This window comes from Rhinoraja longicauda, chromosome 9 (genome assembly GCF_053455715.1).
Source record: "Rhinoraja longicauda isolate Sanriku21f chromosome 9, sRhiLon1.1, whole genome shotgun sequence".
Classification (NCBI taxonomy): Eukaryota; Metazoa; Chordata; class Chondrichthyes; order Rajiformes; family Arhynchobatidae; genus Rhinoraja; species Rhinoraja longicauda.
The window spans coordinates 58482271-58509158 of NC_135961.1; the positions used below are offsets into that span (position 1 = coordinate 58482271).

Consider the following 26888-nt stretch of genomic DNA (forward strand, 5'->3'; position numbering starts at 1 on the left):
ACCGTCTTTTTATACAGCTCAGGATAAATATCAAAGAAAGAAATTTGTTGAGACCAATTTGTCGATTAACCTCCAAATATTTAGCTCTACTAGGGTTATACTATCTTTGTGAAGGCATGTTCTCCTTTTATTCATTGTGAATATTTCCATTTTCATTCTCAGTTTTGGGAGAGCTTTACCCTATGGATTTCATTTCTTTTCAGAGCTGCTTCCCTGTTGAAATAACTTTTCATTGTTGCACTTTTTGAATCTGCAGAATCCTATTTCTAATGCTGTTCAACTGTTCAGCGTAACGCTGCTCAAATCTTTCACTTATGTATTTCCTTTCTCAACAGTCACCAACCCCTGATACCCTGGAAGTGTACTTCTGAATTCCAGCAAAAGGATACAAAGTGCTGGAGTAACTCAGCGGGTCAGGCAGCATCTCTGGAAAACATGGATAGATGATGTTTCAGGCCAGGTCTTTGGTTCTAAATGTATGTTTATTTTCCAATCAAGCAATCGCCTAATTTATGAGCATTTGCCTCTTAGATTCAATTTTCCGAATCCCCACCATCTAAAATATTTAATTCAAGATTTTCAATATCTATTAACTACAATGTCACAAAGTGCATTTTTTGTTTAGGTGCAATCATCTCTCCATTGGAACTCCCTTTCCCCCTGACCTCATCAACTATAATATGTGCCATTATCCTTGAAATTTCATATGGATTTGAGACCTTTAAGACTTTAAATTAATGGTGACTTCGGTCCATGCGGATATGCTCTGCAAATTTCATCAAAGTAATTGATTTTGAGTTATATTGTTTTTGCTAATTAATAATAAATGTTGCTTGATTATCATTAATGTGATTTGTCAAAATGTATTTATGGTAGGATAGGGAAGCATAATTTTAAAAATGTTGTCATTCCAGTTGTGTTTACTCAAATACAATTCTGCTCGTTTGCCAGCTTTCATTAGGGTTTATTATCCAGGATATACAATATAAAAGACAGCAAAACGCAATGTGCAGAATTTCTTGCCTCACAAACTCCAAGCAGATTATCCAATCATTTGAAATCCGCACTTCAAGGTGGCATACCATTCAACATTTCCCAACAGGAAACTGTTATTCTGTCAGAAATAACTATTTCAAAAGCTAACATGGAAAAATTAGATTGCTGCAGTCAACTCTTGTTTCGTACTATAAACATCACAAATTTTTGTACTTTCAAAATAAACACCAAAAAATGTATAGGTCCCTGGAAGGAATCTATCCTGGTAAAATCAAGCAATGGAAAGTTAATGGAGGGGGGGGTCATCGTTATACTGAGAATGGGGGTTATAATGGCACCTCGCTAGCAGGAAACTTATGGCCTTCGTTTCAAAGTTAATTATGATAGATAAATGTCAGCAAGGTATTTCATCACAATAGAATTTTTGGCAAAATGAAAAAGGAGCCCAAGGCTTGAACCAACACCAGGCAAGGGATTGGAGCTCTATTGAAGTGTACAGCAGTCTGATCACAGACTCAGGTGGAAGTAAAGCCCTCTGACTCCAGAATTGACTGGTGTTATAGACATAATTTTAAAAAACAGCCACTGTTGCATATTGTCGACTAAGATTGATTTGTACCATACATTGGACATGATCTTTTATTTGAGGTCCTATTTAAACGGGTTTTAGAATCAAGTCATCCTCAGTAACTAAAGGGCTGAGAGATATGACAATTTTTATTGCCACTTTGAATGTCAAAAGTCATGGCTTTGAAGAGGAGTGTTCAAGTTGTTAAGTTTTGGGAAGTGGCAAGGGGAAAGTGAAGTGAAGCAATATTGAAGCCTTCTCTTCCAAATTTCTGGTCTTCTCTAATCTTTAGAATAAAAATCCACAATTTAATTCCGATCCAGTGTTATAATTCAAAATGTAATCACCAATTTTATCTGATTTAGTTTAGATTAGAGATACAGCACAGAAACAGGCCCTTCAGCCCACCGAGTCTGCGCCAACCAGCGATCCCCACATACTTTCACTATCCTACACACACTAGGGACAATTTACATTTACACCACGCTAATTAACCTACAGGAGTTTGGGAGGAAACCGAAGATTTCGAAGATAACCCATGCAGGTCACAGGGAGAAAGTATAAACTCCGCACAGACAGAACCCGTAGTCAGGATCGAACGCGGGTCTCTGGCGCTTTAAGGCAGTAGCTCTACCACAACGCCACTGTGCCGCCCTATATTTAGATGTTTAATTGTTAAAACATGTTTTGCGTAGGCTTAAAGATACATACAAGGAGGCATTAACAATAATTAGGCGCATCAAACTTCACATTGAAAGATATGATGAGGATCACGCTATTCAGGCGTGTCAAATTTGAGAGTGCACCAGATTTTGAATAACAGAAGTGGTTGTTGAAACCGTTGGATGAAGTGCCAATCCAGCCAATGGCTTTGTCATGGACAGTGTTAATCCTGGATTGTAGCCACCTCATCCAACAAGGCAAACTTAAGCCTGATGGATCTAGTCAGTTAGCCATTGTTGCTAAATACTCAACCTCTCCATTGCAGAAACTCGTGTCGGCTGGCATACATGTGGTTACTCCAGTTGAATTCTAACTAACAATAAATCCTACAAAGTTGATGATGGGAGCCTCAGTAACATTACCATTAGATGCCAAAGGAAGGTAATCATTATCTCCCTTTGTGCCAATCCTTATTACCTGAACATGTGGAACAAAAAGAGATTATTTGTCATTTATTAGTTTTTTTAAAGGTCATTTGTGGAAAGTGTGCCTATATATACCGAAGGTAGACACAAAATGCTAGAATAACTCAGCGGGACAGGCAGCATCTCTGGAGAGAAGGAATGGGTGACGTTTCGGGTCAAGAAACTTCTTCAGACCTACCCATTCCTTCTCCCCAGAGATGATGCCTGTCCTGCTGAGTTACTCCAGCATTTTGTGTCTACTTTCAATTTAAACCAGCATCTGCAGTTCTTTCCTACACATCCTGCCTATATATACACCACTCTGTTCAGAATTCCTCAAAACATTTTTGAATATTAGAAGGCGATAATCAGATATCAAGGTAAACTGTTATCTGAAACTGAAAGTTATATTCGTGGATTATGTTCAGTTATATTGATACATATCAGAACAAGAGGAACAAATTATATCGGGATTCCTATTTTAAGTTAACAGTCATGCTGCAAAATTTATTTGAATACTAATACATTAGTAGTATACTGCATTTCTAAAAAAATATTTTCTTAGTCAGGGGAATGCACAAGTAAGTATTATAACTCCACCATCTACCAGAACCTGACAAGGCAAAGGCAATGAGAACAATCGAGAAAAATGACATTCCCGAACCAAAATATATATTTTCAAAAAACTGACCTACTTTTGATGTCGTTTTGTTTCAATTTAATAAAATAAGATGTTTACATGTTTGGTATGGATGTAAAAAGAAAATGGCTAAATCATTATTCGGCATAAGTTCTGTAAAAGAGTCACAATAAAATTCGACAGATATACGATACGATAGAACTTTATTTATCCCAAGAGCAAAATTAATTTGCCAACAGTCGTAAAAAAACACAAAATACATAAAACATGAAAGTAAAGTGATGAGTGATAGGGCTTTGGGATGTGCAAAGATTGAGGAGGTGGGGGGGTCAGTATCAGTCTACCCCACGACAGAAGGGGGAGGAGTTGTAAAGTTTGATAGCCACAGGGAAGAAGGATCTCCTGTGGCGTTCTGTCCTGCATCTTGGTGGAACCAGTCTGTTGCTGAAGGTACCCCTCAGGTTGACCAGTGTGTCATGGAGGGGGTGAGCAGGATATGTTAGTTTTATTCCTGCAATCGATTTTTTTAGAGATTTATTTACTTTTTTAGACTGATATGTTCCTCACAGCGTTCTAGGGAAGCTAAGATTAACCTACCAAAATATTATTTTCACTTGAATTAAATTGCTCTGACTTTACTTATTTCCATTACATGAATTATTCTGTGCTCAGAGGTTGGGCGCTTGACTCAACCCAAGGCCTCTGCCTTCTCACTCTTGTATAATTTGCTAAAACAGCTCCAACACCATTTTAAAATTCACCAACCATACTACTTTTGTGGCACTAAGGGCAACGATGAATCAGAGTACAAGAAGGAGATGGATAATTTGATTGAATGGTGCCAGAATAACAATCTCAGCAAGGTCTCAATGTCAGCAAGATTAAGGAGCTGATTGTTGAAAGAGGGAAGGCTGCGGATCCATCAACCTGGTTTAATCGACAGTATGGCACTGGGGAGAGTCTACAACTTCAACTTCCAGGCCACACATATCTCTGCTGAGATTAAGCTTATCAACGCCTCTACTTCCTAAAATCGATGAGGAGATTCACTGTGTCAATAAATGCTCCATTGAACTTCTACTGCGTATTGTGGAAAGCATACTGACTGGTTGTATCATGACCTGGTTTGGTAACTCAAAAGAACAAAGGAGGCTGCAGAAAGTGGTGCACTTTGCCAGGTACATCACGGATGTTGACCTTCACACCAATGGGGGATCTACAGGAGGTGTTGCCTTAAAAAGGCAGATAACTTCATCAAAGACCCATACCACCTTGGCCACGCGCTCATTACACAACTAGCATCAGGAAAGTGTACAGGAGCCTGAAAACTATGACCTCCAGATTCAAGAACAGCTTCTTCCCAACAACTATCAGACTCTTAAATATTGCACGACATTAACTTCAACCCAAACTCAGAAATTATGATCTATCCACAGCCTGAAGAAGGGTCTCGACCCAAAACATCACCCATTCCTTCTCTCCAGAGATGCTGCCTGTCCCGCTGAGTTACTCCAACTTTTTGTGTCTATCTATCTAGAGAAGATGGACGCAAAGTGCTGGAGCTTCTCAGTGGGTCAGGCAACATCTCCGGAGAAAAATAGGTGACATTTCAGGTTGCGACCCTTCTTCAGACTGATGGATATTGTTTTGATTGCACTACATACTTCCATTTTGTACTATTATGGTCTGGTTACATTGTTTTACTGATTATTGTATATTTAGTTGTGTGTTTTTTTGAAATGGTGGGCCTATAACGCTGCAGCAAGTATGAATTTCAGTGCTCTGCTGCTGGTACATGTGCAATTAAACACTCTTGACTCATGAACATGAACAAAATTGACTCAAGACAACATCCTTGAGTGATTTGGCCCCTCTCCACGTACCTTACAAGTCTCAGTGCAATAATTAGCTCATCATTTGCTGCAGCACAAGTAGCCATTAATTTTGGACTGTTCTGGGACACACTTATACAGTTACTATTGAACAGCACAAAATAAATATGTTATTAATCGAACTATGGTGCACATGCAGAATAAAAGCTGTTTTTGCCCTCAAGGTTTTTTTAAAGAACCAAATAGCAAAGCATGTGTAAGGAAAATAACTGCCGGCGCTGGTACAAATCGAAGGTATTTATTCACAAAATGCTGGAGTAACTCAGCAGGTCAGGCAGCATCTCAGGAGAGAAGGAATGGGTGACGTTTCGGGTCGAGACCCTTCTTTAGACTGAAGAAGGGTCTCGACCCCAAACGTTACCCATTCCTTCTCTCCTGAGATGCTGCCTGACCTGCTGAGTTACTCCAGCAAATAGCAAAGCATTGTAAGCTGGAAAATAAAAGAAGAAGTTTAAAATACTTTGCAAGTCTGATCATTCTCAATCAGTACCCCGTTCCTGCCTTCTCCCCATACCCCCTGACTCCGCTATCCTTAAGAGCTCCATCTAGCTCTCTCTTGAATGCATTCAGAGAATTGGCCTCCACTGCCTTCTGAGGCAGAGAATACCACAGATTCACAACTCTCTGACTGAAAATGTTTTTCCTCATCTCAGTTCTAAATGGCCTACCCCTTATTCTTAAACTGTGGCCCCTTGTTCTGGTCTCCCCCAACATTGGGAACATGTTTCCTGCCTCTAACGTGTCCAACCCCTTAATAATCTTATACGTTTCGATAAGATCTCCTCTCATCCTTCTAAATTCCAGTGTATACAAGCCTAGTCGCTCCAGTCTTTCAACATATGACAGTCCCGCCATTCCGGGAATTAACCTAGTAAACCTACGCTGCACGCCCCCAAAGGAAAGATCACATTCACTGTACCTCCCTGGAAATGTATTGAGACAAACCAGGCATGCCAGCAGGGCCTTCCACAATAGAAGTGTAAGCAGGGAAGACCTGCCTACAAAACCTTTGAAGAAAAAAATATTTGAAGTCAAAGAGCACCACAATGCAGTTGCATAGTGGAGTGGTAATGAAGCAAAACTCCAGTGATCCAGTTCAATCCTCACTTCTGGTGTTGTCCGTGTGGTGTACATGCATTCTCCCTACGACTGTGTGAGTTTCTCTGAAATAATCTGGGTTGTTGCTACCGTAAATTACCCCTTGCTGCAGATGGCGATCAGAGAATGAGTGGTTCAGAATAGGTTAATTAGGGACAGTCAGCATGGCTGAGGAAGCGTCTGGACCCAAAACGTCACCAATTCCTTCCATCCAGAGTTGCTGCCTGTCCTGCTGAGTTACTCCAGTATTTTGTGTCTCTCTTTGGCTTTGCGCATGGCAGATCATGTTTTGCTAACTTGATGAGTTTTTTGAGGAGGTAGGTGACGGAGGTGATCGATGAGGCTAAGGCAATAAAAACAGAAGCTTAAACATGGATTTTAGCAAGGCATTTGATAAACTCCCCCAGGTAGGCTGATCGAGAAGATTAAGATGCACGGGATAAACAGTGACTGGTCATAAGGATTTAGAACTGGCTTACTGACAGAAGACAGAGGGTTGTGATGGCCAATATTCAGGCTGGAGGTCTGTGACCAGTAGAGTTCTGCAGGGTTCTATGTTGGGACCTCTCCGGTTGTGACATAAATAAATGACTTGTAAGTAAACGTAGACAGGTTGGTTAATATGTTTGCAGATGACGCCACGATTACTGGGGTTGCAGACTGTGTGGAAGACTGTCAAGGTATGCAGCAGGATATAGATTAGCCACTGAAACGGGCAGAGAAATGGCAGATGGAGGTTAATCCAAGTAAGAGGTGTTGCACCTTGGAAGGTCGAATGTAAGGGCATGGTATACGGTCGATGACAAGACCCTTAACAGCCTTGATGTGCAGATACCAATACGCAAGGGCAGTTTGATATTTAGGAGGAGGTGTTTAGAAGGAGGGGTGCTAACTCGGCTGAAGGCGCATTCAGGTGCCATGGCCTACAGGGGAAGCTGGCGCAGGCCACAGCCAAACGGGAGACCCAGTGCGGAACGCGGTCGAACGGGAGACCCAGTGCTAACCGCGGTCTACCTGGGTAGCCGCCGAGCCGTCCCATGCTCAGAGGACCCAGCGAGCGCCTCTTGCATGCAGGCTCAGTTGACTATTTCTGTACAATTGCTAATCGGGGGACTCTATTGGACTATTTGTCAGGAAAGAATTTTACTGCGCATTTGCACTTTGTACTTGTGACAATAAAGCACCATTGAACCATAGAGGAGGTGTCCATGTGTATGGATCATGTGTAGGCAGATGAGATTAGTTTATCTTGTCATTATATTTGGCACAGATATATTTGGCAGAAGGGTCTGTTCCCGTGCTGTCCTTTTTTATGTTCTATATATATGACTTGTATCAGGTAAGAGATAATGTATTATTCTGTTGACGTGGTGTTTGAAAGCTATAAGTCAGAGTTCAACAGCAGCTTGATCAGAGAGCTTTGTAAGTCAGAATGGATGAGTAATCTTCGCTTCTACATCAGTAATACAGCTTTGTCACCTCATTTTATACGTTTATTTTCACGAGCAACAACTGTATGATGTCCCTGGCAAATGAAGTCTGACACATTAACCTTGAGTATTTGTGTAGGAAGGAACTGCAGACGCTGGTTTACACCGAAGATAGGCACAAAATGCTGGAGTACCTCAGCGGGTTAAACAGCATCTCTGGATAGAAGGAATGGGTGACGATTCGGGTCGAGACCCTTTTTCAGAGAAGTCCTCGACCCGAAACGTCACCCATCTCTTCTACCCAGTGATGCTGTCTGTCCCGCTGATTTACTGAGCATTTTGTGTCTAATCTTGAGTAATTTTTATGCAGATGTGTTTTGGGGTGAAGGTAGACAGAAAGACACATGGCCAGCTTGTAGCAGGTTTTGGATCTGTTAAGTTCAGGGATGTGGGGAAGCAGTTATGCCGATGACAGTGCAAGGGAGATGCACTGAATCAAAATCAATTTTGCCCTGAGATACTAAGATTAATCAGCCTTCTTGAGTCAGACATAGTAGTTGTTTGATATAACTTGCTAAGCCACTTCCGAGGACAAATAATGGTGTATGACGTTGGTGCGGGAGTTACAGATGAGCCTTACCAGGAAGAAAGGCTTCCTTATCTAAAAGACATCATTAAAGCAGCTGTGTTTTTACTAACAATCCAATAACTTAATGAGCCAATGATAATTCATTCAAAACTCAGTTTGAATGGATCCTTAGTCAGAGATGTCACAGTGCTTAATGTTTAAATTAAAATCATACATACAATGAAATGGGATGAAACAAATATGTCAATGCTATTTATAGATTTTCCTCATTACTGTCTGATTTTCAGAGGCTGTTCCGTTAAGATTCCCTCTTTAATATCCTCAGAGCTCGGCTTTCAATTCTTTTTGATAATTGCCAAAGCTTCCAGAATCCAAAGCAACATGTCCCTCAGCCAACTGTGTGAATAAACCTGACAATGATTCATAAACCAAATCATCCTTCTGCTGCAACAGATTGAGAGCACACCAGCAGCAGAGTATCAACACATTTTAATGTGCACCAATAGTTCAGTCCTGGAATTAAAGGCATTATGTCATCCGGTTGCGAGGATGAAGTGTGATATTGGTAACCATTCACAACAGCCAAAGATGTTACCATGGTAACAGCATCGGCGTAGCAACTTAATAAAGTCAGTCAAAATTCATGTCTTCCGAGGTTGTGTGCTGGCAAAATCAAAGAAATTACTTCGGAATAATGGTGAAGAATTTATTTTTAGTAGGTAATTTTGCCTTTAAAAAAAAAACAAAGTGCAGATGTCTAATACATTGGAGTGGAAAGTGGATAAGTGTGTTCTAAGTGCATTAGCTCGGAACCGACACCAAAACAGATGAAATATTCTATATTAAAAGTTACAACATATGGTGGCTCAATCAAAATTGGCAAAAAATATTTGGTGGTTATGGGCATAGCACTGGCAGAATCTGGAGGTTTTGCATCACGCGTTACCCAATTTTGTCATTTATAAATTTATGCTTTGGAAAAAGATACTGGTGAAAATAGGACCAATTTACTGTTATGGTTCAGCAGCAAAATACCATATTTAAAAAATCTTCAACTGGGATTTATTTTAACATGTAAAGCTTGCATTGAGGCATGCTAGTTCTTTGTCTTCTCTGCACCAGGCAATAAGGAAATGATTATGTGCAATAATGCCGTCTGCCTTTGGTTCTGCCAGTGTCAGGAAGCTTATCTGCAAGCCTGCTGCTCCTGACAACCAATACAAATAAGCGCGCAACTCTTATCTGCTCACAAAGCTACAAATGCACATTGACATCAGAGAGCAGTGGTGTACAATGAAGCACGGCTCATCTTATTAGTCAACATTTCACTTCAAAATGAATTTCTAAATGGGATGTACTGAGTTTAATTTATGTTCTTAATTTTATGGGTTTAATGCAGGGCATTTATTAAAAAACATGTAAAGCTGAACAACAGCACATAATTACATAATTCACAGGACTTAATGTAAGCCTTAGGACTTTGCATTAGATGTCTGAGTATGTTGTTTCTCAACAAGTAGATGATGAGAATGGTATCCTAATCATTTCGTTTTTAAAAATGATTCATACCACTCTCTAAGGCACACAGAAATGGGAACAACGTTTTTTGAAATTAATGAAGTGGTGATGTAAAAGTACCTTGCTAAAGCAATAACATGACAGGCGTATTATCAGACCAGGCAGAGCAAACGTAAGTTACAATTAGGTTGGAAAAAAAAGAAATCTTGAGAAAAGGAACAGGATCTCTGGACTATTCAGTCATCCATTGATAGGGTTGACAATCAGAACCTTTTCCCCGGGGTGGAAATATCAAAGAGTAGCGAGCATAGCTTTAGGGTGAGAGGGAAAAAGTTCAAAGGAGTACAGGGCAAGATTTTTACATGCCTGGAACATGCTGCCTGGGGTGGTGGTGGAGGCAGATACGAGAGGGGCATCCATAAGGCTTTTGGAAAGGAACAAGGACATGAAGGGATGTGAATCACATGTTTGCAGACCAGATTAGTTTAACAAGGCATCGTGTTCAGCATGGGCACTGTGAACCAAAGGGCCTGCTTTTGCGCTGGATGTAGGTATGGGTATAACGGTTAGTTAATTCAACTTTAGGTGACAGTTATTTGTGTCTGTAAAGACCTATGGGAAGGGTGGGGAGAATTATTTTAATCTTTCTTTGGGATGAGACCTGAGGTGGCAAGGCCACCTTTATCTGTTCATCCCCAACTGTTCTAGGCAACGGAATGCTGAGCAATCTCTTGATCTATTGCATCTGTGTGTTGAAGGTATTCACAAAGTGCTGTTAAAATAGGGATATCTAGGGTTTTGTAGTGAGCAATCAGGATGACATATGATTAAGGCAATCACACAAGCTGTTTTGCCTGGATGATCATGGTTCTTCCACGTTACGGGGGAATGTACTCATCCAGGCAAGTGCAAAGGGTTAATTCTACTCTTGACCTGTGGTGAGTGGTTGGTTGTAGGAGGTCGAGGGCAGCATGGTGGCGCAGCGGTAGAATTGCTGCCTTACAGCACCAGACGACGGGTTCGATCCTGACTACGGGCGCTGTCTATATTGAGTTTGTACATTCTCCCTGTGACCACGTAAATGTTCTCCGGGTGCTCCGGTTTCCTCCCACGCTCCAAAGACATCCAGGTTTGTAGGTTGATTGGCTTCGGTAAAATGGTAAATTATCCCTAGTGTGTAGGATAGTGCCAGCGTCCAGGGTGATCGCTGGTCACCGCAGGCTCGGAGGGCCGGAGAGTCTGTTTCTGTGCTGTTGCTCTAAAGTCGAAAGTCTAAAGTAAAGGTGAGTCTGGTCCCACAGAACACCACAGGATGCCATGTAGACAATAGATGCAGGAGTAGGCCATTTGGCCCTTCGAGCCAGCACCGCCATTCAATGTGATCATGGCTGATGGCTCATGGCTGTACGTTGAGATTTTGAGACATTTATGGCTCTCCTAGTTTTTATGAGCTAGCTTTGCCCAACATCTCCGAGAAGATATATATTATATTTGAGTTTTATTTATTTGCTCGCTCATTTTCTGTTTATTATAACCTTATGTCATTCTTGGGGAAAAAAAGAGAAATGTTCTTTTGAATATGAATGATTAAGCAATGAGCCCCATGTACTCCATTCAGTACTCCCAATGTGGCTTCTTCTACATCGGCGAGAACAAGCATAGATTAGGCAGCCATGTTGCTGAACACTTGTGCCAACCATTTTAACTCCCCTTTCCATACCAACCTTTCAATCCTTGGCCCCTTCCATTGCCAGAGTGAGGCCACATGCAAAAAATGGAGGAACAGCAACTCATATGCCGCTTGGGCAGTTGACAATCAAGTATTAAAGTAATTTAAATAATACCCCCTTTCTCCTTTCCTGCACCCACCCCGATGCACACCTATTTCTCCCAATATTCCGCCCCAGACACCCTGTTCCTTTCCCATCCTTCATACACTCATCTCCTATTCCTGTCCCTCATTTCCCATTCATCCTCCTTGCTCACCTTCCCGTCCTCTGGCTTTACATATTACTCCTCCTCTCTTTATCTGACACACATGCCTCCTTTTCGTCTCTACCTTACTTCACCGTTTTGCCAATCAACTCCCCCACCCCCCTCACTTATAACCACCTATCACTGACCAGGCTTTATTCCGCTCCCACCCCTCTTTTTCAGCTTTCTGCCCGCTACTACAATTAGTCTGAAGGGTCCCAACCCGAATCATTGCCTGTCCATGCCCTCCACAGATGCTGCCTGGCCCACTGAGTTCCTCCAGAACCTTGTGTTTTGCTCTAAATAAAGCTTTCGGTTTGTGATCATAGCTGGGAGTGTATTACAACTTACTTGCAAATGATGGACCATAATGAAGCAAAACCTACAGAGCCATATTGCATGACAAAAGGACCTTCGGCCCAACTTGCCCACACCAACCAACATGTCCCATCTGCATTAATCCCACCTGCCTGCATTTGGCCTATATCCCTCTAAACTTATCCTATCCAAGTACCTATCTAAATGTTTCTTAAACAACGCGATAGTACCTGCCTCAACTACTTCCTCTGGCAGCTCGTTCCATATACCTTTCGAGCACACAATACCGATTACCCCATATACCCCTCACAATCCTATGTCCTCTGGTTCTCGATCCCCCTACTCTGGGCGTCTACTCGATCTATTCCTCTCATGATTTTATACACCTCTATAAGATCATCGCACATCATCCTGTGCTCTAAGGAATAGAGTCCCAACCTACTCAACCTCTCCCTACAGCTCAGTCCTGGCAACATCCTCGTAAATCTTCTCTGCACTCTTTCAATCTTGACAACATCTTTCCCATAACATGGTGCCCAAAACTTAACATAATACTCTAAATGTGGATTCACCAACGTCTTGTACAACTGCAACACGATCTTCCAAATTCTATACTCAATGCTCTGACTGATGAAGGACAATGTGCCAAAAGCCTTTTTGACCACCCCATCTACCTGTGATGTCACTTTCAATGAACTATATAGCTGTACACCTAGATCCCGCTGCTCTACAACACTCCCCAGTTTGCTTTTTTTTATCCCTTATTTATCTCTAACCATAATTCTACATTGTTTTTCATATCGTTCATTCTATTTTCTGTAACTGAACGACACAGTGCATGGGCATTGAATATGTATCTATAAATCGATCTCACATCTAAATATCCCTCAGGTTATTCTGTCATTTGATTGGATATTTTCTTGTATTAATTCATATGCAATATTAGATAATCCTAATATTTTTCTCATTTTCCTTTTAGCTAATGGAGGTATGGACACCATTTTGTATATGTTCCCTGACTTATCTTGCTTCTGCATGCAAAACAAATTCTCTTCCTTGGACCGGAACCGCACTGCTAAAAGAATCTATTCCTGAAATCTTTTCATTTGATTATATTTAACACAAACTGGGAGACCATTATGATGTCCATCACAATGGTAAAAATGTCTCTATTGCCCACCATCCACAATTGTAGACTGATTTTCTGCATATGATTCAGTAAAGTGATGGATCCCATGTTATTCTGTGGTCCAAGTCAGAAATATTGCATTCCGGCAATATCAATTAAAAAAATGTTGTTACAGAAAGAAAATAAAACTTCCACATCATTCCGCAGAAAAAGAGAAAATACGGACCATCTAGTTTTGAATGCACGCAGGTCCAGTTTCAATTAGTTAAATTGAAATAAAGTCATAATAAATGGTCTTCAGTTAAATATTACATAAATCACTTCAGCTTAAATGCAAGCGCACTCCGTGAATTAAAATTGCAATCGATGCAAACACTGAATAACAAAAGAAGCAAGTCTAAAGGCTATATATTTTTTAGAAAGCTGGGCCAATATATGGTAAAGATAGGAAAGTATAATAGGTTATACAAGAATTTGAGTGTTATAGAAAAACAGTTGAAACCTACATTCATTTTTTTACTCTCATGAAAAATATTGGGCTGCTTTAGCAAGATAAAATACAAATCAGTATTGTGTGCTCGAAAGTCTGTGAGAAGATGGAGCAAGATAGGATGACAACAAAAGTTAAGAAATTATGGGGAAAAACTTTTTCTCTACCATAACCTCTTCTGATGACGTTTATTCAAGCAGATAGTATACAATCTGATGCTTTGAATATCAAAATGAATGTATTTATAACCTGGGATAGTGTGTAGAGATAAGCAGAATTATCTCATGCCAAAAATAAGCATACGGCATGTTATTAAGAATTATCATACAAGTAAATCAGATAAATGATTTCAAGAGACAAGGCATATGCTCCTGAACAAAGAGAGGATAGAGAGAGCAAGTGGAATTTTTTTGATATCAACAAAACAGATTGTTTGACAAGTTAAACGGATGCCTCTGTTCCTGATCGAAATAAGAATGCCGATAAAATAAACCAGCTAATCTGCTGATATACTACAATTAAGACTTCACTGTAATTTAGATGATAATGTGTAGAAAACTGTATCATAAATTAAAATAAGGCCAATGTTATAATCAATAAGCAAATATTTTTAACAATCTGCAAAGTAATTAAAAATAAAACAGCAAACTGCTTTCAAAAACCTTCTGAACTTTTGAAACTCTTCAGCTATATATTTTTCTTCACTGACAAAATTTCTTAGTACATCAAAGTTCTTCAATGTAATTGTTTAACGAAGGAAATTATTTTGCTTCCTATAACACAAGAATTTATGAAGACAATTTTTGTGACATTCCATTTGAGGATGTGAATTCCAGAGAGGGATGGAGTCTTTCTGAAGATGCCTATACATTACGATATGATATTTTTGTGGGGAAAAAAACTACCTTTCTTTGATCTTGGGTCTGGAGAACTTATGTAATTTGCTTTGAATCCTCAACCTACAAAAAAACTGCAACATTAATAGAGCATCAATGTCTTCTGTGCTGTAGGATTTTCCCCCCTCAACTCTGCACAAATTCAGACAAGATTGTGCTTCACATATTTAACACATAACGAACAATCTGCATCATTTACTGAGTGTGGTTACATTATTTGGAGCAAGTTCATTAACCTAGCTGGGTTTGAAGGTTGACCAGCTATCTAAGGAAAAGGCATAAACATGGATGAAGGAACAGCTTTGATACATAAAAAATAAAATTAGCAGTTTTATGTATTTTGATATTCATTAGCTTATCAAATAAAAAAAAGAAAGGTGGTGTTGCATTTTTAAGCATTTATCCAGAGAAAATGGTTGTACATCTGTCACCAAAGTGTTTGACAAAACAAAAGAATAATTTTGACTTACCCATGTTACTGAGGGAGTAGCTTGGAGAGGGAGCAAAGACCTGGGCAGCAAAATCTTCAAATGGCGTAATCTCTTTATGTTGCTGAACTATTGCTTCAACATACTGAGCTCTTTCTTCATAACTGGACGAGTGGTTAAAGAAGAATCCAAAAACACGTGGAGGTGAACAAAACACAAAATCTTTTGCGATGCATAAAAATGCCAGTTCCAACACCTGTAATTTTTTTTTTCATAGCCAAGAGGCAGAACATTTACCCAATTGCAATGGTTTTGGTCAAAGACTCCACTAATGTCAATTTTTTGCTATTTCTTTAGATGTAAGACAAAATTTAAAAATTCCAATTAACTACATTATGAACATTTTCATCATGAATCTCATGTAAACAATATATCGTCATCAATTTAAGTCACTGCAGTGTCTCATATGTCTTTTTGTATATTTAAATAGAAATAAATAATTCATTCAGTTGAAGGAACAAACTCCATAATAATGACAGATGGTGGAACAAAATTCACAATTTTTAAATTACAATTTGCCACTGTATTCTTTCACGGAATTTAACATATTTAAAACATTCACCAGAACACATTGGGAAATTGAACAAGCAAATCAAGGCAGAGCTCAAAGCTCCGTTATTGTTATTCTTTTATTGTATGTGATCATTGTGTAAGCAGCGTGGCCCCAGGTGCAGAATGTTCAACCGGGTCTCGGCACACAGTTTGAACAGAACTCTCCCTGCAACGTGCCATAAAACTTTGGATCAATCAAAACCATTTAAAAATAATTTAACGTAAACTCCTTGGAATACATCACTTTACTGCTGAACGGTTTTCAATTTCAGTGTGTCATAGTTAATAATCAGCACGTGCCAGACCTGCCACAAAATATTATTTAAGATTGGGAGCTCCAAGAACAAACTAAAAACCACACAAGAAATGCACACTTGTCAAAAATCTGATTACATTATCTGCAATAAAACACCACTAAATTGCTTCCCTATGACCAGAGTAAAACTTGCAACTGCCCGCAGTAATCACAAACCAGTCACCAATAACTTAAAAGCATGACAGAGTTCAACAACCTTCCAGCTGTCCTAATAGGACCCCTACTTGTAGCTGCTTTTCATGACACACTGTGGAGAGCTTTAATTTTCTTCTTTGTGTAAAGTTTCACACTCCACAAAAGAGGTTGAAAACACAGTTATAAATCACGGACAAAGCCCTGGCCCTTGTAAAATGTCCTGTTATCTTTAACACCTCTTTGAAAGTGAAGTTGATGTAACAATTTGGGAGTCAAAATACAGACGCATAGAAGTGCAGCATAAGAACACCCTGAAATGAGAAAAATAGAATTAGCTGTTAGTTTTGGGAGCTTTAGTGTAGCTTTCTTATAGTATTAGTTAAATGGCATTTCAAATACATTGAAATTGTCTCCAGGAGTCAGGCTGAGAAGGGTGGGTTTTATTAATAAAAATCAAAGTTGTGGTTTCTTCAATAATACTGCAATCAAAGGCAACAAGAAAGATTTAAAAATAAAAGAGTAAAAAAAAAATCTTAAATTATTTAAATATCTGCGAGGTTGATCAGCAGGTAGTGCATTATAGTGATGTTTTTTATCTGTAAAAGTATTTTGTGAGATCACTATTTAGTGTTAGAATAGAAATATGGACCTTCGCTCTTTATTTATTGCTGGCCTTTCAATGCAGACCCGAATTCTGGTGACCATGGTTAATGAATAGTCTGCTTAATTTGGTCAGACCAGAGGCACACATTTCTGCCAATTCTTCGGGGACCAACTGATGTCATTCACAAGTCATTAGAAGTCGTCTTTTTACTGAAATGCATGCGGGCTGTTGCTGGGCCTTTCCACTCCATATTGCCACAGCAAGCCACTGGCCTCGTCAACAGCAGGCTGTTGGGCTGGTGTGTCCTTCTGGCGAACAGGCGCTTTGACACTAAGCTGGCACGTGCTGGCGCAGCAGGAACAGGCTTGGGCGTGACAAATTGTTGAAAGAGCCGAGCTAAAGTTGAGGCCGTGAGCCACCTGAGCCTCAGGCCCTCTATGGGCCTGTCATCAGTTGCCAATTCATTGCTTGGCCAATAGTCTGTAGTCAGCTTCTGGGCTCAGTTTAAACAAGGCAGAAACAATATATAGCTCTTTCAGGCGATGGCTAATAACACCCTGCTGTTTAATGAAAGGCCCTGCATAACTAACACATAGGAATACAATGCAGCACACAACAGCTAACAAAACAGAGACATTCACTAAATAATGTATGCAAAGACAGTAAGACCAGGGACTCCAAATTAACGTAGACCCAAATGATCTAGTACAATAGCCAGTTCGCTGATGAAGGCAGGCAGGCAGGCAGGCAGGCAGGCAGGCAGTAATGCGGACCGTGACAACATGCATCAAGTCTGCAAGGAAAAAGCAGGAACAATGATAGCACACTGCATGTATTAGGATTTTGCCCAATTTATATTTTAACCTTTAAGATGGCCACTGCACTGTTTTTAAACTTACTATGTTTGTAGTTTATTCATAACGCACTGGTAGAAAACAGTAGCACAGAAAGTTTAATATTCATGTTTGCAGATCTTATGTTTATTTGTGAGGTTATAAATTAAAAAACCTCAAAACAGGTGTATCTAAATAAAGATTAGTTGCATGAAACTAAAACTAACGTTTCAGTTGTTAATAATATTGTCAGAAGTTGTGACATTTCCAAGGAACATAAAAAAGCTGCAACAAAGTACCTTGATATTTATTAGTCTCTTTAACCTCTACAGATAATTGCATCATGGTGTTGCTCTGGTTCAGCTAGCTGTTTCTCTGGTATTGATTGAGAGAATTAAACACAAATAGCTTCTAAAAATGAGGAGACAGATTATCACAACCATAGTGAAACCATAATTAACTAGTTGATGCTCACAGTCATGTATGACAATATTTCATGCATTTAAATGTGAGGAATATCAATAATATTTGGTTAGCAATCTTTCTTTATGATATTTAAAATTATACATAAACAATAATTAGCAAATAATGGAGGAAAATAAATTCCTTTACAATTCAATTAATTCCTTATGTTGTAGCTCAAATGATAACAAGAATGGGAAAAAAAGCACATCAAGTCCTTGTTGTCATAGTAACTGATGTCACTAAGAATGAGTCACTTTGAGTGCAAGTACATTACCAAAGACCATAAACACACAGCCATGCAAAACAAAAAAAGGCCATCATGAGAAATGCATCAAAAGTATTACCTCAGCAAGTATTAAAGTACAATTGTGGAAGGCATTGGGAATAGAATTTTTCTCCAAACTCATTAAAAATTGAGTTCCTTCAAAAATTAGGCTAAACAATAAAATAAATTAGAAAAGGACAAAAGGCAAATAAAGCCATATGGTCCACCATCATCATAAATGCAGATAATTTCTACATGGTTGCTACTGAGATTGCTTGACTAAATATTGACCAAAGTAAGAGCAGACATGATTTCCGTAGATAGGATACACCTACGCAGCAAAATTGTTTGCTTTAAACTGAACAGTCTGCAACAATACTAACTAAATAAAACAGTGAATACATTTAACTGAAACAATGCATACTGAAATGCAAGTTTTTAAATTGTGCATTTGCCAATTGTTCCACAGAGAGCTAAACCAATAATATTCTCAATTATTTAATCTTTATTTGTCAAGTAAATCAGAAAAGTAACTCTAAATGAGAAGCCAACACAGTGTTCATTTCAGATTCGATGATTCAGAATCATATACCTGCTGCAAACCAGAAAGCACAAGGTTGAATTCCTGCTCTGTTTTAAATTGTCACAGCTGATGTTGGCCAAAGGGTAGTTATAAATCGGATAGGAAGAAAAAATGTAATCAGGACTCACATTTTCTATAAACTGGCAAAGGACTCCTGCCCATTCTCTGCATGAGATGTTTGATTTCAATCATTAAGATACAAAATACTGATGCAGAAACCGGCAAAGGCTAGATATTATCAAAGTTGCTTGTTTGAAAACCAAGTCTTCTTAGTGTGAGCAAATGAAACTGGTAAATTTCTATGGAAGTCATTCTTATACACGGTAGCTGACCTATAATGGACATTATCACTTGATGAATGCATAGCTGAATTACACTTTTCGTATGAAGCATTGCTTCTTATCACTTCATTAAACATAAAAGGTAATTGTTTTATTCCTATACACATTCAACTTTACTTGTGATTTGTTAATACAAATAAAATGTCATATTGTAGCAAATACTCCATTTAATTTGACAATGCAATAAAAACAGAAAATGCTGGAAATTATCTGCAAACCCTTTTAATTTCCATGCATTTGCTGAAAACAGGATAATGGTAAATTTCAGGGCAAAATATATTATTGTTACGGAGAATACAATTTGTAGATCATTTGAACGAGGTCTGCTTATAGCATCCACTATTCGGCTATCAAAGAAAGGAGAGAGAAAATTTATGCTCACATTAAAAAAATCTAAACCTTTAATACCCTGAAAAGGATGGGCACTTGAGAAAGGTACTTGAAGATACCCAGGTCATGTAGCGGCTGAGGCCTTCAGTACAAGAGGTTTGGAGGACTTGGAGAAAAATAATTTTAAAAAGTGAGCTTTTATCATTTCCCATCTACCAACATTTTTTTTGTGCTTTTAGCAGTCTGAAATATGGTATTCTTTCAAGTACTCAAAAATGTGCCACAAAATGTTTCAAGCAGTTTTGAAATGCAGTCATGTTAGACAGCAGAAAACACAGCATCTAATTAAGTGTCCAGCAATCTCATACAAATACCAATGTGTGGATGATCAATGATTTAGGAATAAAAAAAGACCTGGATGCCAAGGATTTCACCCCTTGATTTTCTTCAAATTGTCCCATGAGTTCTTTTAAATTAGACATGTCATGTGATTAAAATTAACAAGCAGACAAAAAAAAATGGTTCAAGGATGCGTTGAAAGCTTCCTTGAAGTGCAACATCTCCTTTGACTCCATCTCTGGCCTGTGAACATGCTCTGAGTGGAGAAGGCATAATCGGAAGGGTATTCAGTACTTCAAGGCCATATATCAGGAGCATGCAGAAGTCATGCATGGGCAGCAGAAGGAGCTCCCACTTCACCCCACCTGGCCACGCTGTCAGCCACCTCCTGACCCAGCTCTGGAAGAGCTTGCAATTCCCACGTTGGCCTCATTAAACCCCTCAAAGCTTCCCCTAAAAAAAAACACGGACTGAAAGTAAATCAAGTTCAAGCCCGAGGAACTGCCCCAGCAAAATTCAGAGAATCACCAGCAAGCTCCTACAAATAACATGACAATAATCAGACAATCTGTTGCTTCAAGAGTAAATGTTGACTCGGATCCAATCTTCAGAACTGTACCCATTTTAGTGGCCGGCTGCTACTTTTCTTTTGCCTTTTAGGATAGAAATGGCCCAGCTACAAGTCAAATGTTGGATCTGAGATAACTTGATGTCCTTAGAACCCAGTACTGCATCATGCATAAAATGGAAACTACCGTGAGCAATGCAAAAATGGGATTTATCTATTCAATTACTTCAATTAAATGTATTCAATGATACTTTATATAATACTAAAGCAGCCTCCACCCAAGAAAAAAATTGAAACTTATAATCAAACACCAATAATTATGATTAAAGATAATTCAAAATATGACTGATCTTGACATTTCTCTAATTTCACATTATCTGCATGAGAAAGCTGCTGAAGGCAAGTTTGATGCAACTAAAATATAAAACCATACATTTGCTATTCAAAAGCTTTCACTCGGAAAGATTACGGAATTTTCCATGCAATTAGCTATAATTTTCACAACCAGTTGAACCCTGGTTTCTAACTGGCGCATGGCTAATTTTCTGCAGCAATGTCCCTCTACAGGGACCGTTAACCTGCACTGCTTATGTGCGTCTTTGATTAAACAGTGAAACAGCAATGTGCTAAAACCCAATTTTCTTGATCAATGAATTCCAAAAGGAGATGAGAGGGTAAAATTGAACCATTTATAAAATAGTCCTCATTGTGTGCTTTTATCAGATTTGGAAGAGGTGAATCAATAAGGTCTGAGATGTTACTGAATAATGAATTGTCAACTAATTTTCAAATAGGCACTGACATCCCATATATTTCAAATCCTTTGATTCAAAATGCTTTGTTATATCAAGGCAGTTTAGACTATTGAAGACTGGAATGGATTCTCTCAGTTCTGTTTTAACTTATTATTCCTTTTCCATTGGTAGCCTTAATAAAATGTGATTGAATTTTGTGACCAGGTCTAATTTAAATGTTTAGTTTCATAGCACAGCTTAAAACCAAATGGCGCATTGATAATTGAAACTGAACCAGTAATCTTTTAGTATCCTCTGAAAGAAAATTTTAAATCACTATATCATAATCCTCAAAAGGTTACAGATCTCATAACTTCTGCAAATTTAGAATCAGATGTAATGCTGTGGCAAGGGGAATAACAACTGCAATGATGCAGGAGAGGGCCCTTATATCAATTAGAACCATTTGCAAACAATTTCTTCAGAAATTTATTTGTTCCCTTATGTACCATGTTGGCATGAATAAATCTATGCATAACATAACAGGGTGCATAGAGGAAGAAATTCTTAGCTGTTCATTTGCTTCTAATAAGAATTTTTAATCATGAGTGTAAAGAAATGCATTAACCCGAATAAAGGACTGATACAATGTTATAACAAGGAACTGCAAATGCTGGTTTATACTAAAGATAGGCATAAAATGTTGGACTAACTCAGCAGGTCAGGCAACATCTCTGGAGGACATGGTTAGGTGATGTTCTGGGTCAGAACTATGCTATGTCAAGACCTTAACTGCATGCTTTGAGTGGGGCTTTTTAAAAAAAATCAGTAATTTGAAGATAGTACAGTTCTTCCATCAGTTAGTTTTATCATATCAATTCTTTCACCATAATAGTGTTTTGGTGATAAAGATGATGTTTTCTTTATTTTGAATGTGGAACATTATGATTCATTGTAAAAGATAAACATTAAAAAATCCATAATTAAAGTAGATGCATTTGCTTGACAAACATTTAACCTGTAACTCACTAAATAAACAGTCCTTTGAATATCCTAACCAACATTGCTTCACAAATGTAAAATCCTTCCTTTGGAAAAAGTTAAAAACACACCTGGTTAATTTGTTTTTATACACTTAACCTTACTGCAACCAACAATGTAATTTTATTAGGATACAGAAATGGAGGAGGAGGCACCATTAACTTATAGGAAGCTTTGCAAGCTCTATAAAGGGTGAGTTAAGGAACAAACGATTGGCACCGGTACATCCCAGGAATCGAAGCTCATTTGCTTGTGAACATCTTTTAGGTGTCGGTCAAAATGCCAGTGAACTTCAGAAATATAGAACTCTAGGAATCTGCTCAAGTAATACAGGTTCTCAGATTGAAAATTCTTTGGGAGTTACTTTCTGCCTACTTCCACTTAGTTTAGAGATGCAGTGCGGAAACAGGCCCTTCGGCCCACCAAGTCCGTGCCGACCAGCGATCCCCACACTAATACTATCCTACATACTAGGGGCAATTTACAATTTACGGAAGCCAAATTAACATACAAACCTGGACACCTTTGGAGTGTGGGAGGAAACCGAAGCACCTGGCTAAAACCCATGCAGTCACCGCGAGAACGTACAAACTCCGCAACAGACAGCACCCATACTCAAGATTGAACCCGAGTCTCTGACGCTGTAAGGCAGCAACTCTACTTCTGCACCACCGTGCCGCCTCCTTCTGTTTTTTTCTGGAGTTTAATTCATAGAAGATGTAAAGTATGTCTATTCATATTTGGAGAAATGAGTCATAAAGGAATGTAAATGCTCAAATAAAATCAATCATAATATTTTCTGTGGCTTGCACAAATACGATCCATCGTCATGGATATTCAATGCTTCTTTTAATGGCCATTTAAATATTTATATTAATTGCATGTAGCTTGACTACATTGGCTATATAACTTCACATATGCAATTTCAAAAGAAAGAAATTTCAAAAGAAATATCAGATAATATTGTGAATAAAAACATTATCCTGCATCTCTACTAGGTGGACAGCTCAGAAAAGGTGAAAAAATACTTTTTGGGGGTGTCCAGGGAGGGTGGGTGAGGGTTATTATTTTTGTTGTTATATATAAAAAACAAAATGGAGGGGAATGTAATGCATTACATCATTCGTATTGTATCTTTCCTTCAATAAAAATAAATATTTAAACAAAAAACTTTCTGGAAAATGGTTTGGATTTTCCATTCGTAAAAAAGCCAAAGCTGTAAATGTTTGTTGGCATCATACCATTAAATTGTGTCTCTCTTGGGCGTTACAGTCAAAGTGCTGGAGTAACTCAGCGGGTCAGACAGCATCTCTGGAGAAAAGGAATAGGTGACGTTTCGGGTCGCGTCAACGTCACCTATCATTCGGGTTGTCTCGACCCGAAACATCACCTATTCCTTTTCTCCAGAGATGCTGCCTGGCCCGCTGAGTTACTCCTGCATTTTGTGTTTACTTTTGGTGTAATCCAGCATCTGCAGTTCCTTCCTGCATATTTTGTAACTCACGATGTTTGGCTTGTGCATTCAAAGATAATAGTTAGAAGATATTGTCATTACTGCTCATTCATAAGTTGCATTGTTTGCCAGCTTCTCCACAGTAATCTTGAGAACTTCCACGTATTTTAACAATTATTCTCCTTATAAAGTGTTACACCATACAAATAAAATATAAGTGACATCCCTCACCATAATTTCCACACAGCAACTTCTTTGGATCCAAAGAAACTAACTTTGCACATATACAGTGGATTGTAATTTTATCAAACATCTACGAAAGAACCTCAAAAACCATTTAGGATATTTTAGCCTCTATTTTTATATTACCTAAATGTCCAATCTATATTTTGTATTTGATTAAATACGTTTTTTTTCTTCAATTTATTGTCTCAGTGAATTCTAAGATTTCGAAGTGACTGACTGCTCACAGAGCTTTTTGACATGGTTGGGAGGCATCAGAGATCCCCTAGAACTTATACTTGACATCAAATAACGTTGGAAAAGGGGAAATCCACATAAACTGTCAGATCATCAAAGACAACTGTTGTTGAGATTAGCAATGAGCACACTGACCTCATTGTCCACTGTAAAATCCAAGTATAACATTCAAACCTTGGCACGCAAAACTCCGTGGTCATGAGTTGGAGGAAGGCACTGCAGATGCTGGTTTAAACCGAAGATGACAGAAAATGCTGGAGTAACGTCTGAGGAAGGGTCTCGACCCGAAACTTCACCCATTCCTTCTATCCAAAGATGCTGCCTGTCCCACTGAGTTACTCCAGAATTTTGTGTCCATGGGCATGAGCTTTTGTTGAGCATACAGTTCTACAACATGCTCTTAATTTCATAATTGAGCGTTGAAGTTTTATTAAAAAACCAAGATGTCAGGTGGAAGCATTTTTACATGACTAAGGTACCTATTTTTTGGCACAAAAGATTGATAGCAGCTTATCGCCCTACCTCGATTGGGGGTTCCAATTTTCACACGTTTCATTGCCAACTTATTCTAATATTTTTTTTAAAAAAGCAGATGCAATACTGTAAACCCTCGTTTTAATGGACCTCTTTATAATGGATTTCAGTTATAGCGCATTGGCCTACTGACTGCTGCCCATGCTGCCCCAGGCTTGCGCCACCTCCCCGACCATTAGCAGCGAGTTCCGGCTGCTCCCACACCATGTCGCTGGCCACTTGCAACAAGCGCAGATGTACAACTGACCCGTGACTGTCCCGACCCAAAAAATCACCTATCCATGTTATCCAGAGATGCTGCCTGACCTGCTGAGTTACTCCAGCACTTTGTGACCTTTTGCAGATTCATCAACAACTGCAGTTGTTTATTTGACTGCTTACACAATGATAATACCGAACTATGGGCAAGAGTCTCCTCCTTGGTCCCTTATAACGAGGATTTACTGTACTGCTAGAAAAGAAGGTCATTTTCGTGACAAACTGTTGGATTAAGGAGGATAAAGAGGAAAGGAGAGAAAATGAAGAAAAGAGCAGGTGGGCTAAATAACGCTTAGTATTCTCAGGGGTGCTACATGGATTGCAATCATCAAAATGGTGGAAGCCAGCTTGGGAAGCAGAGCAGCACTTGACCTGAGGTACTGCGGGCTTGGCTTCGACTTCAAATATCCAAAGGTCAGTCAACTGCAAGATAGTGGGGTGGTGCTGGCTACTGTGAGTGACTAGATGTTGGGTTTCAGTTGCAGTTCCAACAGTTGATGCAAGGACGCCATGAAATGATTGAACATGGACTTCTCAGTGCCACAATGTCAAGGTAAATGGGGAGTCTGACACAAAATTAGAGCAGGAATTTGCATAGAACTTGATGCTCGCTCCTTTTAGCATTCAAAGGGTCTCATCATAAATATGAAGATAGACACAAAAAGCTGGAGTAACTCAGCAGGACAGGCAGCATCCCTGGAGAGAAGGAATGGATGACGTTTCGGGTCGAGACCCTAAAAATATCACCACTTCCATCACAGTGCAAGCAGCAAGCATCCAATACCTGCACGCTGCAGTGGAGGCTCCAATTGATGTGGTGCTGGCTGTACCTGATGCCATCCACCTGTGGATTACTGTGTACAAGGGAGCTTGCATGGTGTCATAACATTCCAAACAACCGTCATCTAACTAGTCAATAGGATTGTTGAGGTACCACACAGCAGCAATTATTCCATGGCACACAGACTCAACTGCTCTCTCTCAGAAACTCCAAAATGTTGAGAAGCTGGAGGTCAAATCCAATTTCATCCCCATTTAATTTCATGATTTGTGAGTTATACATGTTCTAAGTGTTATCATTTTCAAATCCATTAACCTAAACACAAAAAATATATTGCCATCCCGTACTTCTGTGAATTTTCGTGTGTGGTATTAGACCTACGAGACCATTTCATCCAGCCGCAATAATTATATCTTTGTTGTCACATTTGCAATTGGACTTTTTGGGCAAAAGAAATCCACTGCTCCAAATTTGATCATAATCAGACTTTACCACAACTGACTACCTTGATGTCAGTGAACTCTTGCCTGGTCGATATTAAGATTGCTCTTCTCTATAACGGTTGAAGTTATGAACACTAAAATGTAATATTCTTTATAACTAATCAGCACATTTCTCATACAGCTGACATTAATCACGAGAAAGAGTTAGATTTTGACGTGTTATTTTCTCCCAAAAATCTGTAAAGATTGTATTATTTTCTCTAATCTAATCATCAACACAGGTCTGCAACACCTAATGCAGAATATAATAATAAAGAAAAATACACTACATTCTTAGGCAGGCACTCAGGGTAACGTATGACTGACCACTCCGGTTCTGTAGGGTCTGAGTGGTTAATGAAGCCAATGTGTGTTCCACATATTCTGCCACAGTTGGAGCAGGATGTGCTAACCAGGTGGGAGGGTTGGCCCTTTGACAGGTGGTACTTCCTTCCCTTCCCTTCCAAAGAGATGGTCCTTTTTAGGTATCAAGGTGAATTGAAAATATCTTTTCAATTTCATTCATTAAGTTTTCCCAATTGTTGGTTTAACAAATAGTTATTTTTTTAAATGTAGATAGCAATTAACTTATCCATACATTATCAAGTATCCCCAATTGACATGCCTGCAAAATCTCACAT

General features: G+C 39.0%; 1 protein-coding gene across 3 annotated transcripts in view; it reads right to left on the minus strand.

The window, feature by feature from the left end:
* ralgapa2 (Ral GTPase activating protein catalytic subunit alpha 2) overlaps positions 1-26888 on the minus strand; it is a 330072-nt gene that overhangs the window by 39030 nt on the left and 264154 nt on the right. For all 3 annotated transcript variants that reach the window (XM_078405597.1, XM_078405596.1, XM_078405594.1), the window contains one exon: positions 15136-15257. In XM_078405597.1, the coding sequence (XP_078261723.1) occupies positions 15136-15257 (122 nt within the window). The remainder of the gene's footprint in view (positions 1-15135; positions 15258-26888) is intronic.